Source organism: Bubalus bubalis, chromosome 3 (assembly GCF_019923935.1).
Source record: "Bubalus bubalis isolate 160015118507 breed Murrah chromosome 3, NDDB_SH_1, whole genome shotgun sequence".
NCBI lineage: Eukaryota > Metazoa > Chordata > Mammalia > Artiodactyla > Bovidae > Bubalus > Bubalus bubalis.
In genome coordinates this window covers 14680665-14696271 of record NC_059159.1, presented here as the reverse complement: position 1 = coordinate 14696271, position 15607 = coordinate 14680665, and the positions used below count along the sequence as shown (strand labels likewise).

The 15607-nt window shown below is 48.7% G+C and overlaps 1 protein-coding gene across 4 annotated transcripts in view; it reads right to left on the bottom strand.

Annotated features, from left to right (window-relative positions):
* The window catches only part of TEX2 (testis expressed 2), a 110744-nt gene that overhangs the window by 9240 nt on the left and 85897 nt on the right, over positions 1 to 15607 (bottom strand). For all 4 annotated transcript variants that reach the window (XM_025279825.3, XM_025279828.3, XM_025279826.3 and 1 more), the window contains 2 exons: positions 11884 to 11983; positions 2060 to 2192 (listed from right to left, as the gene is read on the bottom strand). In XM_025279825.3, coding sequence (XP_025135610.1) covers positions 2060 to 2192; positions 11884 to 11983 — 233 coding nt within the window. The remainder of the gene's footprint in view (positions 1 to 2059; positions 2193 to 11883; positions 11984 to 15607) is intronic.

Below are 15607 nucleotides of genomic sequence, written 5' to 3'. Positions count from 1 at the left end.
AAAGCAGAGGATATTTTTCATGCAGTCTAGAGAAGCACTGCTTGCCCAGAAACATGTCCATCCTCTGATCAGCTGAGTTTTATGAACTTGAAATTGCTCCAGGAGAGCTGCATGAATAACAGTGAACGTGGGACACCTCAGCAGCAAGGATCTCAGGGACCCGGCCATGATGGGGCCCCACCTGCCCACAAGACCCCCTTCTTTCTAGTGGAGCCCCAGCAGCTTTGGGCAGCTCGGGGCTGTTTCCAGAAAAGGCTCCCTGCACGAATGCTCCTGATTTAAATCTGCTGTGTCTCGCTCCTGGTTAGTTAGAGCTCATTTTCAAGACCGCTTCTGCCTGTGGTGCTTGGTTTTACTGGCAGCTGTCTTTGCAGTTCTGCTGTCCTGGGGCTGGCCTGATGGCGCTCAGCGGGGCATGGCACTGGGGAGGGGTAGCTGGGGACAGAAGCTGGGTTTGACTCGAGGCCTGGATCAGAACCCCGGCGATCCCAATCAAGGAAAGCCTCTTAAGCACTCCTGATCTCAATCCTCTCAGGTCTACAAACGGGGCCTTTATGTCAGGGGACGTGATGAAAGGACAAGCTTCCTTGTGGTGTCACATGGGTCCACACGAGGCTCAGCACTGATGGGGGGATGAAATGCTACACAGAGGGCCGATCAATAGCACTCACCGGAAAACACAATCCACAGATTGCCGAATCCAAACACATTTTAACAAACAGTAGAAAGGTGAAAGGAAAACAGCACAGATACAGGTTAGATTGCATACAGCAGGTGAGATTCTCCAGTAATTAAAATATAAACATTTTCATTAAATCTCCTGGACACATCAGAATCATCACAGTCAAAGAATGTTCTGGAATATATGATCCAACTCCCCCCATCTATTGTGTGTCTACCACAAGTGTGAGTTACAAGCATCAGGGCAGCATCATAACAAAGCAAACACCTAAGAAGAGCCTGTGTCTTATGTCTGTATTCAGGTGCTGGGAGGGTGGCTCCATCATTTTACTACTCATTCCATGCAAACAGGTTAAAGATGTGAGATGCAGACTCTAATCAGCATGTTTCAGTCTGATAACAATAATATAATTTAAATTTGTCATCTGAAGCAGTCATTATTAAGGTGTGTGGGAATGTAAAAGGTCCCAGCTTATTCAGTCTAGGCATCTAAAGGGAAAAAAATCAACTTCATCAACCGGCTCAAAAATTGGGAATATTTACAAAATCAGACAACTCCGCGGCAGATGCAGTATCTTCTACAAAGAAAGACATTTACTAAGAAAATCAATGGTGTATTATTTAGGGAAAATACATTTCAAAACACTTTAGGAGCACCCTCTTGGCTGCAAAATCAATCATCTAATTATAAATAATTCTGACACTGTGATTAAACAGATAGACCCCCGAAGGACCTCAGCCTGACCCACATATTGCTATTTGTGGCTGTAAGTTGGAGAAGGATCTTTCTGGATGGTGATTCTTTTCACAGAGCATTTTACTGTGCAGCCTGCCCTGCTGATCTGAATCAGGGATGCTTCCTGGGTAATCAATACTGTGCAGCCTGAAGGCTGGTGGCCGATAGCACTGAGCAGAGGTGGGGATTCATGGTCTGCAGGGGATGAAACCAGGAAACATTCCCTGAAATCCTGTGGCCAGGAAATGCTTCCATGGAAGCTCACTCAACCTTGGGTCTGCTGCTAAGTCACTTCAGTCGTGTCTGACTCTGTGCGACCCCATAGACGTTAGCCCACCAGGCTCTCCCGTCCCTGGGATTCTCCAGGCAAGAACACTGGAGTGGGTTGCCATTTCCTTCTCCAACGCATGAAAGGGAAAAGTGAAAGTGAAGTCGCTCAGTTGTGTCCGACTCTTCGCGATCCCATGGACTGCAGCCTACCAGGCTCCTCTGTCCATGGGATTCTCCAGGCAAGAGTACTGGAGTGGGTGGCCATTGCCTTCTCCAACCTTGGGTCTACTACACAACAAAGCTGCTTCTCAAGGGCTGGAGGGAGAAGGAGGTTCCCCGGGGTTGGGTTAGTAAATTCATATAGCCCCTTACCCTTCTTTGCCAATTTCTCCAACCTTCAGGGCTTCAACAAGAGGCTCTTTACCTAGTTTGGTCAAATTCATTTTGGTCTCGAGAGTCATCAGAAAGGACCCGTTGTAGGACATTTCCAAATCGATCCAGAGTCCTGGAAAAAGGGTTAAAAAAAAAAAAAGGTTTCTTTCCCCCAGAAAAACATGACTATGAATAACAGTATTAAAAGTTATATTTTAAAGTATCTAAGTAGGTATCACATTGCAAGTCTATATATATTGCCTGTACTACCAAGGCATGTGAGAGGAGACTGTGAAATGAGAAGTTTCTAGAAATAGTTCAAGCATCTGGAAAATTGCCAGCATTTCAACACCCATTACAATGATCAGAGTGACCTCAGCACCCGTTGTTAGAGATAGAAGAGTCCGGTCCTCTGGGTTCTTCTTACACTTAGTAAGAAACACACCCCCCAGGAGGAGACAGCTTGTCTCAGGACAAAGGCGGGACGACGTCTGCTGATTCTCAGTGGGTTAGAGGCAGAGGAGAGGCACAGAGACTTCACAGCAGGTTGGGCTCTTTAAAGACACAAGTGAGAACCACTGTCTTTCTTGAAATTCTCCCCTCTTAGGGTGGGTGTGGGGAGGGGCACAGAAAATAGTTCAGGTTTAGCTTGGTATGATAAGGATGGTGACAAGACCTTTTACAACCCTTTTCTTTCTGGAAACTGTGTAGTAATGGCAGCAAAAGTATTTATGTTCCAGCCCCAGGATTATCCAGATAAAGCTGGGTAACCACTTTGTACACCTTTGCTTTAAAACTGGTCATGTTAATGACAACATATCTTAGAGGCTTTGGGCTTTGTGGAATTTCACTGGGAAGGCCCATCAGAAGTGGCCACTGACCAGATGTCTAAAATGCAAACAGAGGTCATCTCATGACCTTCTACCCAGGGTCCTAGAATTCAGCAGGCAGGACAGACCACACTGTGATTTTGACACTCCAAGCGCCACAGCACCTCATGGACTTCCCGTCAAAATGTGGTCCTTCAAGTGGGTGTTTAGATGTTAATAAACTTATACTCATAAGATAAATATCTGAAAGGAAGCAGGAAATTAATTGAATATCATGTTCACACACAGCCACATTTTCAAGTAATTACAGTAAATAACCTATTCCCTGTTTGGCCACCAAGCATTAACGGTACAACTCCTCACTAAAGGCAGAATAATTTCCATTTTGCTTTCACCAAACTCCTTTTTATCATAATTGAAGGTAATTATTTTCCATGAATGACCTGGTCTAATTGATATGCAGATCAGCTGTGAATGTCTTTGCAGCAACTCACAAAACTGCTCTATTTCTTGCTTATGTTAAACACTTAAAAATCATTAATTAGCTTGCTTTCCAAAGGCACTGTTACTGAAAATAAGGGCACACCTGCTCTAATAAAGATATTTAGTCATTCATCACTTCCAAAAGAAAGGGGATTAGGGTAAAAGGCTTGATATTAATAGATTTTTTAAGCTCAATATAAATAGAACATCAATAAAGAAGATATATCTTTAAAAAAAAAGAAGTTATTTGTTTTTATGTATCTCCAGCTTTATTTAACTTGAGAATCAATAGACTCAAACTACCTGCGTGCTGTCTGTATTCATACATCATTTCCTTTGAAAACCCTACTCAGGTTTCCAATAAATATTACTAGTTTGGATTCCTTTTGAAGGTTGTCATATTTATATACATATACACACACACACACACACACACACTTTTTTTTAGTGCTAATAAGTTTTAAAATTCCAGAGTCATACATAACTTTCCATTTGTACTTATCCTTAGCTTCCCTCTTTATCTTTTAAAATTAATTTATTTAATTGGAATACAATTGCTTAACAATGGTGTGTTAGTTTCTGCTGTACAACAACATGAGTCAGCTAAGGCTGTCATATTAAAAGAACCAGAATTTTACTTGTTATAAAGTGGAAGCGTTCGTCTGTCTTTTAAATAAGGGGATATGGATAAAGGTTTGGTAAACAGCTGCACACACCCTGGTCATCGGGACACTCCACCCAGTTACCTGTGGTCGGGCCCCTCTGAGCTGAGGCTGGAAAGAGGGGAGAAGAGTACGTGGAGCCCAGTCACATGGACCAGGGCTTGGGTTCCCCTGGAAATTTCTCGACCTCTGGGCACCAGCCTCCTCTTCTGTACCAGGGAGATGACGCTGCTTACACAGCCTGCGCCTGGTGCATCCTGGCAGGGCTCTTCCCTTTCTGTGCCATCGCCAGCCCACGTCCTTCCACGACTCTGGGCTGCAGCCTAGCTTGCTGTTGGTGCTGTGGCTCTTGGGAACCAGACCAGAGGAGGCCAAGGGGCCAGAGGGAAGAGGCTGCACCAGGCAGCCAGACAGCCCTGTCTGGCTGGGAAGTGGGGGGTGGTACATGGACATCTGACCAAGCTTCTGCATAGGGGGTGGAGCCCATCTTTGTATCACTATATATGTCCCATGACGGTTGGATGGCATCACCAATTCAATAATGGACACGAACTTGGGCAAACTCCGGGAAACAGCGAGGGACAGGGAAGCCTGGTGTGCTGTAGTCCAGGGGCTCAAAAGAGTTGGACACGACTGAGCGACTGAACAAAGTATGTCCCATGAGACCCACCCACGGGGGCCCTGCTCAGTCCTCGTTCTCAGTGAAGATGTAGAGTCAAGAATGGTTTGAGAATCTTTAAATACAGATATAAAGTACAAACACTCAAATTATCCTAATATGGCATGCTTGCATTCAGATGAGGATGAGATGACTATTTGAACATTAGATGCAAAGAAAAAACATGTTTCTGTGACAATGATTCAGCAGCAAAAGTCACCCTGAAAACCTTGGAGCACATACACCTGGAGCCAAGACCACCTGGTTACATAAAGAGTGAGTCAGGAGTTCCCACCTTGCAGAGCTGAAGGATGAAATCAACAGTTACCAGAAAGGGACAAATGTAGCAACACTGTGAAGTGGGGACACAATCTGTGTCCTGAGTGGCACCCTGACCCTAATGGGCTGCACATTCCCCACCTGGGTGAGCGCAGGAACGGTTTCTTCTGGGCTCTTGACAAAAATTAAGACTTCCTTGTGAGGCATTTCATTTAAAATGTGACTTCCAGACTCCCTTGGTGGTACCGTGGGTAAGAATCCCCCTGCCAGTGCAGGGGACACAGGTTTGATCCCTGATCTGGGAGATTACCATATGCCGCAGAGCAATCAGCCGGTGCCTTAGAGCCAGGGAACCGCAAGTACTGAGCCCACACTCCCCAGAGCCTATGCTCCCCAACAAGAGAAGCCTGTGCACCAAGACTCGAGTAGCCCCCGTTTGCCACAATTAGAGAGAAAACCCATGTGCAGCAATGAAGACCCAGCACAGCCAAAAAAAGTAAATAATAACAATAAATAAATAATTTTAAAAATTCTGCTTAGTATAACCACCTGGTCTTGGTAGCCCTCAAGGACAAAAACCAGAAGTTAAGGAGCAGGACAATTTTTTAAGTCTTTAAACAGGAGTAAGGTGGGCTTCCCCTTGGCTCAGTAGTAAAGAATCCAGCTGCAGTGCAGGAGACACAGGAGAGGTGGGTTCGATCCCTGGGTGGGGAAGATCCCCTGGAGGAGGGGCATGGCAACCCACTCCAGTATTCTTGCCTGGAGAATCCCATGGACAGAGGAGCCTGGCGGGCTACAGTCTGTGAGGTTGCACAGGGTCAGACACGACTGAGCACAGCACAGGGCAGTCATTCTGAGAGGCTCTCTGGAAAGGGTGTGAACGCAAAGGGTCTTGTCTTAGTCTCTCAGGCTGTGTAACAAAATACCACAAACTGCGTGGCTGAAAAAACAGATACTTATTTGGCACAGTTTTGGAGGCTGGAAGCCCAAGATCAAGGTGCCAGCCGATCCAGTCCTCGTGAGGGCTCTCTTCCTGGCCTGCAGACAGCCACCTTCACCTGTGTCCTCCTGTGGCCTACAGCGAGTTAGCTCTCTGGTCTCTTCTCATGGGGCACTAATCCCATCGTGACGTCATCTAAACCCAATCACCCCAAAGGCCCTGTCTCTACCGTCTCATTGCAGGTAGGGCCTCAACAGATGGATCTGGGAGGGACCCAAACATTCAGTCCATGAGGTCTCTACCACACGAGGGGTCTTCATGTTGGGAGGCCGTCCAGGGGTGAAGGGTGGCACCTGATTACCAGCAAGTCCCCGTCGGCCTTTCACTGGTGACAGGGGAAGCACAACTGATAATGAACATGACAAACTTCAGTCGGGCTTCACACAAGGGCCTGAAGAGCGCCGAAGGCTCTCTTTCTGTTTCTCTTCAACTTCGCAAGGGAAGGATCAGTTCCCACCACCACTGCTATCCAGAGGGAGACCGCAGCAAAAGTTACTACTCACTTTTACTGCGGCAAAAGTGAGTAGTAGTGTAACTCCACCCCAAAGTGTTTATTGAGTTCTTCTTTCTTTGAACACAGCTGCGGTCTTTTCTCCCCTCCTGGCCGCCCTGGGTCTTAGCCGCAGCACTTGGGATCTTTGCCACGTCATGCGGGATCTTTCTTGTTGCAGCGCACGGGCTCTCTGGTTGTGACGCTGGGGCTCAGTAGTTGCGGGGCGCAGGCTTAGCTGTTCCACGGCGCGTAGGATCTTAGTTCTCCGATCAGGGATCAAACCCATGTCCCCTGCATTGCAAGGTGGATTCTTAATCACTGGACCACCAGGAAAGTCCTATTTATTGAGTTCTTGACACAAGCCATCAGACCTCAAGACTTTGAGCCAAACCCCTATCGTCAGAAAGTTGATGCCTGAAGAGTAACAACAGCCTGGGCCGTGGGGAGCAGAGCAGGCTGATGCCACCACAGGCAGGACACGCACCCTGGTGCCTGGCACCCGAGACAAGTACAACAGAGCTTCTTCCGCCTTCTCCCTGGTGGTTGATTTAATAGATTCTACTAGGGCTTCCTTGGTGGCTCAGTGGTAAAGAATCTGTCTGTTAGGCAGGAGATGGGCTCAATCCCTGGGTCAGAAGATCCCCTGGAGAAGCGCATGACAACCCACTGCAATATTCTTGCCTGGAGAATCCCATGGACAGAGGAACCGGGCGGGCTACAGTCCATGGAGTTGCAAAGAGTCGGACACACTAAGGTGACTGAGCACAAAGGCATTAGGACTAAGAAGCAGTCTTACCATGCTGGCAAAAATCCAGTACTTTCACTCAGCAATTCACTACTGTGTTTACTATTAAAATAACCAAGGGGCCTCAGTCTCACTGGAGCAGGTTTAAGGGGCAGGGGCAGCTCAGGAGGCAAGAGGCTCTGCAAGCCTTGCTCACTGAGCCCAGCTCATGTTACCTGCTCCTTCACTTCCCTCTACCTGTAACCATGGCTGATTTGCTCTCTGAAAGCCAACGTCTGGCATCCAAAGAACAAAAGCTCTCAGAATGGAAGATGTAGTCACGTGTTATCAAGAACGGATGTTTGAGTTATTCAGCTCTTAGACAAGCACGTCGGTGACTGTTCTGTTCCTGGCAAACAGACCAGTGCCATGTTGCTCCCTCGGATAACGCAGGAAACTAGTATTGTTCCTCGTACTTGGGTGTGTCCTTTAGGACAGATGTCATCTTTGGTTCTTTCGACCTGTAACTGTTCTTGGAATGGCTCTGCCTTTCAATGTCGACACAGTCCCAAATCAGAGTCTCTCCTCCCCACCTCACCCAAGACCTGCAAATGAGTACATTTTTCTCCTTTCTGCAGAAAATATATTTTTTCTTTCTGCAACACCATCTGGCCAGACAGTGTATGTGCCATTCTTGTGCTGAGCCCACAGTCTGGCCTCGTCACTGTGGTTAGCCCTGGGCAGCTGCTCTCTTGATGAGGGTGTAGCCGACGGAACGGGAAGCTCATCAGACTGACTCTGGTTGCACTCAGCTCACAGCACTAATAAAGGCACCAGGCACCATAAATCAAGGTCCAGAAGACAGTGTAGATGGCGGACCTGCCAGTCACGACTATGGGCATCTCTGGAGACAGACCAGCCTCCCATTCCTGTGGGACACGGTCATCTTTCCAGAGAATCCGAGCTCTTTAGTGGAAACCTGGGTTGCTGGTTGGGTATCTTGAAACAGGAAAAACCAGTATCACACGGCACTCTTTCCATCCACTCAGTGACCATCTGCAGACTTAACTCCATGTCGCAAACATCCTGAAGACTAAATGAATTAATCTGAACCTGAGGGGGTCATAGTCCATGTCCCTGGTTCATCCTGACACTGCTGATGCCCCCGCAGGCACTGCTCTAAGACCTCTGGTTCCAGGTGTGGAAGATAAAAGCCTGGCCGACAGCCGAGGGTCCCCACTGCACCCCTTCGGGAAGATTTTCCTGATCAGGCTTTGCAGCAGCGAACACCAGCAGCTTCCTGTGTGTCACCTGTGCTGAGGGTAATGCAAAGCGTTTCATCCCCACCACGACCAACAAAGGAGACGCTCCTGCCCTCAGCACTCTGTGGATGAGGAAACCGAGGTGCTGGGTGCTCAGTAACCTCCTGAGGCCTCACTGTGGGATCACAAAGGAGCAGGGCCTGAAGGCAGGTGGCCTGGCCCAGAGCCGGCACTCACACGAACCTCTGGCCTGGAAGCTGTGGAGCAGGATGAAGGTGAGGCTGCTGAGTGGCCTCTGGCATGTCACCCCCTCTCTGAGCTTTGGCTTGTGCATCTAAACAGCACGGGGTCCTGCTAGGGAACCTCCAATTGCCTTCTCAAGTTTAAACAGTCAATCTAACCAATTCTTTAAGGGTTGGAAAAAGGAGCTATACATTTTCCATGAATTTTTTTGGTTTAAACTTTTTACTTTCTTCTGGGGTACAGCCAATTAACAATGCTGTGATAGCTTCAGGTGAACAGCTGCGAAGGGACTCAGTCATACATAAACAGGTATCCATTCTGCTCCAAATGCCCCTCCCAACCAGGCTGCCACATAACATCGAGCAGAGTTCCCTGTGCTATATCGTAGGTCCTTGTTGGTTATCCATCATTTTAAATTAATTTTTATCCATAAGAAAAAAAGCTCAGGAGAGAATGGACCGAGAATGTACCAAATGTAGCAGGAACAGTCACCTGGTTATCTCTGAGTGGTAGGATGAAGGGTTATGTTTTCCTTTTTCCTTTTCTAAATATTCCAGCTTTCCCCACTTTGGGTATTCGTTGGATGAATGAAGGTGTAAACATTACCCTAACAGAGTTAATAAAACCACCAGAAAGAGCCTGGCCTGGTGGCCCTCCAAGGTCAGGCCCCAGGGAGAGCAGCCGGTGGGGACGAGGGGTGGGAGGGGGAGGCTGTGTGGCCTGCAGGAAGGAAGGAGACCAGTCCCTGCCCCATGTGAGGTGTGTGGGGGCGGGCAGGGATCAGAGAAAGGAGGCCCACAGCCAATTTCTAAGGGACGGCCTCTCTCCACCTCCTGCCACCCGCTACTGGTGGGAAGTGAAGGTGCCCCAGGAAGTAAGGGTCCTTTTCCCTTATTTGCTGCACGAGAACCCGGCTGTGTGTCCTGGAGCCAGGATAGGTCAGTGGTGGCAGATGACTCTAGGGAAGTCCCTAGAGTCAGTTTTAACAAGTCACTCCTGATTTTAATTTCCCCCAAAGCAAAGGCTTCTCTTAGAGCAATGGAACCCAAGCCACACCGTCCCTTCACGGTCATTTCTGTTTTACTATCACATGCATCCTTTGCAGAATTGGAAAAACCTAATTTGATCAAACTTTTAAAACCCACAGGCTTTGTCTTTATCACTCCTTTCTTTAGTAACATTTCCTCCCTTGTTACGTAACCAGGCAGATCTCTACAATTTGCCCCGAAAGGAGTTAAGTAAGCCTCAGATGGATTAAAAACTGGCAAAGCTTTGATCTGTATAATAAAATGTCTGGCTGCAGCTCTGGCTCCAGAGGAACAGGAAAGAGACTTGAGACTGAGGCATTTAGTGTATTTCACTCAAAGCCTTACAAAGCTGCCCTGAGAGGCTGCAGAGTTCACAGCCACTGGGACGCTTCTTAAATGCTTCAAAGCCCAGCTCTGGCCCTGCCCCCCTCTCTGGAAATTTCTACTAATTCAACAAAGGACAGTCCTGAGATAACAGACTGCAAATGCATTAGAAAACAGAGCATGCACACGTATTATTATATTTACTTTCTTTAAGCCCAACTCTCAGGAGGTTTATGTTAGCTGATCATTTACCAGCTCATTACCAGCCAATTCCTAACGAAGCAAAGGGCAACCCAGAGCCTGCTAGAGCCAGAGGAAGGCAGGCCACCCTGGAATGCCGACGGGGCCGAGATCCGGGCTCCGCACCTGACATGTAGATAATGCAGCTTTTAAAATTTCACTTGAGGTTGACAGAACTCTAGTAAGGCCATTTGTAAAGAAACAATCCTTTCCAGCTTTACTCTTGGTGAACCAGAAATTAACGAAACCTAGGAACACTCAGCTTCATCAAAGTGTAGACACGATTAAGTGGTCACAGGTGATCTCAACATGCTATTAGATGGACCTCTGGATTTGCAAATATTTCTCTGCTCTTTCTCTGAAATCGATGAGATGCTAAGAACTAGGAAATATGAGCTTCACTGTCAGATGAAATACTTGTTAGAGCTGCTAACTGTAGAGCTGGAAAAAAAAAAACTCTTTGTATTTACATCAAATGTATACAACACAGAATTGATTTCACTAAATATGTTCAGGAGCCATCTGATGGAGCCTTACAGAGATAAAAGTAGATGGCAGAGTTTATAAATTTTACAAAACATTTACTTCAAAACAAACATCACTCTCTTGAGAAGTTGTAATTATTTTCTCTCTTACTTTGTTCCCAAGCTTTTTGAGGAATAGTGTAAATCTAGTTTAAGTGGAAAGAGGCTCTGGGCTTCCCTGGTAGTCTAGTGGTTAAGAATCCACCTGCCAATGCAGGGGACACAGGTTCCGTCCCTGGTCCAGGAAGATGCCATGTGCCTCGGGGCAACTCAGCTGGTGCGCCACAACTGCTGAGCCCGCGCAGTGCAATCACTGAAGCCTGGCGCCTTAGAGCCCGCACTCCGCAGGGAGAGAAGCCACGACAGTGTGGGAGGCGGGGGGGCACTCCGCAGGGAGAGAAGCCACGACAGTGTGGGAGGCGGGCGGGCACTCCGCAGGGAGAGAAGCCACGACAGTGGGAGGCGGGCGGGCACTCCGCAAGGAGAGAAGCCACGACAGTGGGAGGCAGGCGGGCCTGAAGCACAGCCAGTGCCTCTCACCCTGGCAAGGGCAATGGCCGTGCACAGCCTGGTCACACGAAAGCTCAGGTCCCGGTAACTGGCATGTGGGCATCTCTGGGCTGGAGGAGGATCTTTAGGGATCCAGAAGACTAGAAGGAGGACTAGGAGGGGAAGTGCAGATATACTCCCCCTCATTTTAAGGCTGTGACCGTTAAGAGCAGAAGACACACAACATGAAATACGGTTAAAAACGCCTCCCCTAAAGTAAAAGTCGCTCAGTTGTGTCTGACTCTTTGAGACCCCATGGACTATACCCGCCAGGTTCCTCTGTCCATGGAACTCTCCAGGCAAGAATACTGGAGTTGGCTGCCATTCCCTTCTTCAGGGGATCTTCTTGACCCAGGGATCAAACCCACTGCAGGCAGATTCTGCACCAGGGAAGCCCAAAAACAAAAACAGGGAGGCCTCCAACTCTCACCAAACGCAAAGCCTTGGTTTTCAATCTGCAGTGCTGGCAACATTTTGACATTCATATAATCGCTCAGTTCCTCTCTAGAGCCAGCTAAGAGTTACCTTGGTGGTCAACGTAAGGCTTGAAGGCCTGAAGGATTTTTGGCACAGCCACCCCCATGTCAAGTTCAGTCAGAGTTAGCTCATTCATGAAGTACGGGAGCTGGAGGAGAGAAGGGAAAATGAAGGAGACGTCAGTAGCCTGGTTAATGTTAGAAGTCAACAGTGTCTCAGAAGGAACGATGGGGTGGGGGGAACACATTTATTTAGCCAAAATTTATTAAGTACACACCACATATGAGGCATGTTACAGACAGAGCCCTGGACGAGTCAGGCAAGGTCCTTGCTCTCATGGGGTTTAGGTTGAAGGGGCAGAGACAGAAAAGTAGACAGCCTAACTTCAGAGACTGATTGGGCTACAGAGAAAGCAAGGTGGGTGATGGGGAGGAGGGAGGCTGGGGAGTTCTGGATAAGGCCAGCGAAGGCTTCTCTGAGGGTGCTGAGTTGCCAGAGGCCAGACTGTGGAGAAGGACTCAGTCACGCTGGTCAGGTTAATAATGCCCAGGGCTGGCTGAAGTCTGGGAAAATGGACCTCTGAAAGGACTAGTGGGGAAGACAGGAAGTCACTAGAACATTTCCTATAGGCCAACTCACAACATATATTAAAATTCTTCAAAAAAAAAAAAAAAAATCACGTCCTTTGACCCCTGTGCTAGACTTTTTCCCTTTGCCCCCATGGATTTGAGTTCCTCTCTACAGCCCAGGAGGCCGGTCTGCAGGAACCGCATGGGTGACCTCTCTTGCCTTCTGACTTCTGGTTGAGCTTGGCCAGTGGGACCCAGAGTGGGCAGGGGGCTGGGAGGTCCCGGGAGAGAAGTGCTGTCCGGCACTTGTCCCCTCCCTTTGCTCGGGGCCACAGCTCCTGCCAGACAGGCAGCACCTTCGCACAGCCACCCTGCCTGAGTTTGGGTAACCGCCCCCTGCCAGCCCTGGGGTACTGCACCAGGACTTCTGGTTTCTCTGCATCAGTCCACACCTTCCTCAATCCTCCCTTTATTAAACTCTGCCCCGGCCTGTTCCATCTGAATGTGTCCTGTGTTCCCACTGGGACCCTGCCTGAGACAGCTGTCAGTAAGAATGTACTCTAAACGAACTAATGTAAGAGTGCTGGTACCATGCTTACAAATTCCTACTTCACCTCAGGAGCACAAAAATTAATTCTATGCTTCCTCCACCTGGATTTATATATGTGTATGTATATTTTAAACAATATAGTTTAGGCAGTCCATTCCTAAAAATGTGTAAGACATAAATTAGGAATCTACCTTAATTTCTTCCCCAATGGACTACTCAGGCGTCTTAACCTATTTCTAAATCTTTCCCTACTGACCTGCAAAGCCACCTTTCAATATGAGATTCCCACCTCACTGGAGTCTGTATTGAGCACTGTTTCCTACCAGTATCAAAGTGCTTTTATCACTGTAGCTTTAAAATACATATTTAAATCTGGCAAGTCCCTCTCTTTTCTTTTCCCCAGAATTTTCTTAGTCTTATAAGTACTGCTCCAGTTAAACATTAGAATAATTTTGTAAAATTTAGAATATAATTAAGAGTTAAAAAAAAAAATTGAACATATGCTGAACATTTCCCATAAAATGAGAAGCATTGAGCCAAGCATGAATTTCGTGCCTATTTGGGCTGGACCTCTTTAGCTGTCTCTCTGCAGAGAAACTCAAAACATTTTCAGGATTCGCCAGTCACAGAATGCCATCTCTGATTTTTTGTGGGGATGGAGGGGTTAAATAGGTTATGATGTCTGAGATGGACAAAACGTGACTAGAGACAGTATTCAAATGTGTGTTCTGAATTGGTGGTTGCTTTATTTGGAAAACCATTTTTCCAAAGCATCAATGTTACATGGTTCTTGGCCTCCCAATCAGCCTACAGAAATGCTACTTAGCCAAGAATGTAGCCAAAATCTGGCACCCTTGCCCCAGTCCTTTGTGTCTATTATTGTCATCCTAACACCCAGTGTTTCTGGAGCAGGTCAGGTTTCTATGGGAACAGGAGTCGACACTGAGACAGGGAGTGAATTGCAGACAGAGAACACGGTGTCCCTCCCTGTGCCCCGTCCAGACTCCCACCCACCTCCATCCTGGTTCCCTGGAGTCCCCAGAGGGCAGAGGAAGGGCCTGAGATGAAAGCGGGAACTGAAGGAAACAGAAAGGCTTGGTGCGGTGGTGGGTGCCAATTACCAGTAAGCAGGAGAGGGATGGAGATCAGCCGGGCATCTCTCCTACCTACTCACCTGAGTGCCCAACTCCAAGATTCTACAACATTTCTAACCAACCCTCCACCCCTGCCTTGCTCAGACCTATGATCTGAATCCAAACTCTCAGGACCAGGCCCAAGAGCAGCTTCCTTCCTGCACTGCAGGGGGTTGGGGGGGCAAGGAAAGGTCACTCCCCCAACAGAGACTCTCTTCTTCCCACCCAAGGAAACCCACTGTGTGCTCTTTACCCTTCACGTAAACCCAGCTGGGGACCAGGCGCTCTCCAGGTTGCTGGGGGGTGAGTCGGAAACCATTGCAATAACTGAGCAGCATCTGCGGACCTCGGCACAGAGGCCATAACTACCAAGGGCTCGAAGGTGGTGCCCGAGCAGCCGGCCGAGCCCAGGATGTACCTGCTGTCGGGACAGAAACTCAGCTTGTTTTAAACCCATCACCGGGCACCAGCTACACACACAGGGCTGCTCTTTCATGACGTGAGTCATAATCGTGGGTGAAGGTGACAACCTGAGACTGTAGCCAGCCAAGGGCTGTTCGTGTGCCAGGCCCTCAAGGAGACCAGGAGATGTGAAGATCTCTGTCCCGGGGGCAGCTGGGGACCCTCCAGCCATTCTGGCTCCTGACTGGTCATTCACTAACACTCAGCACTGGGTTTACGGAACGGCCCTGCCTAGGGAGACTTGGCTATTTGCTGATAGTAGGAGTTCTCCTGGCAGGGGTGGTGGCAGGTTCAGAAGTGGGGTGACACCCTGCTGCCTTCAGGTGGGGGTGGGGGGGTAGGAGGTGCTGAGGCTGGCAGTGCAGGGAGGACAGCCTCTGCCTCTGAACTGCTGGTGCTGCTGGATCAGGGCCACTTTCTCCTCCCTAACCTCCCAGCACTCTGACCTCAGAAAACAGGAGGAGGTTTAAGTTCGTGTCCTGCAAAATAGCCCACATGGCCAGCCAGCAAAGGGAGAAGATGAAAATGAGAGACTTTTCTCAACCTCTTTTGGCTTAAGGGACCCCACAGTTCTCCACCTGGGGTGGACTCCCAGCACACAGCACTCTGATGCCCTGTGCCAGTCTGTTCTGGAACGTCTGTAAGGGGAGAGCGGTGTCCCTCATCATCATGACCTGTGGCCCTCCTGCTCAGGGAAGCACCCACGACAGTCTCTGGGAGAAGAGCGGTACCAGCCCTGCCCTGCACCTCCACCCAGAACTCAAGCCCTCCATGGTTTCCCAGAAAGCAGAGGAGGCTGAGTAAGCTCCAGGGTGGCTGCTGGCCTGTCTACTCCAAACTGCTTCCCCAGGGACCTGGCCAGCAGAGCAGGCAACCCTCAACTCTCCCGGAGAACACAAACAGGCTGACCCTTGTCCACAGAGCCCTCCCACACCCCTGCCCTGAGCTCTGCCTCGAAACCCGCTCCTTGGGCTGAGGTGGTGCCTCTTCCTTCTCCTCAGGGCCTTGGGAAGGGACGACAGTGACCAGCGTGGCAGGGAGAGCCTGCCTGGGCCAGG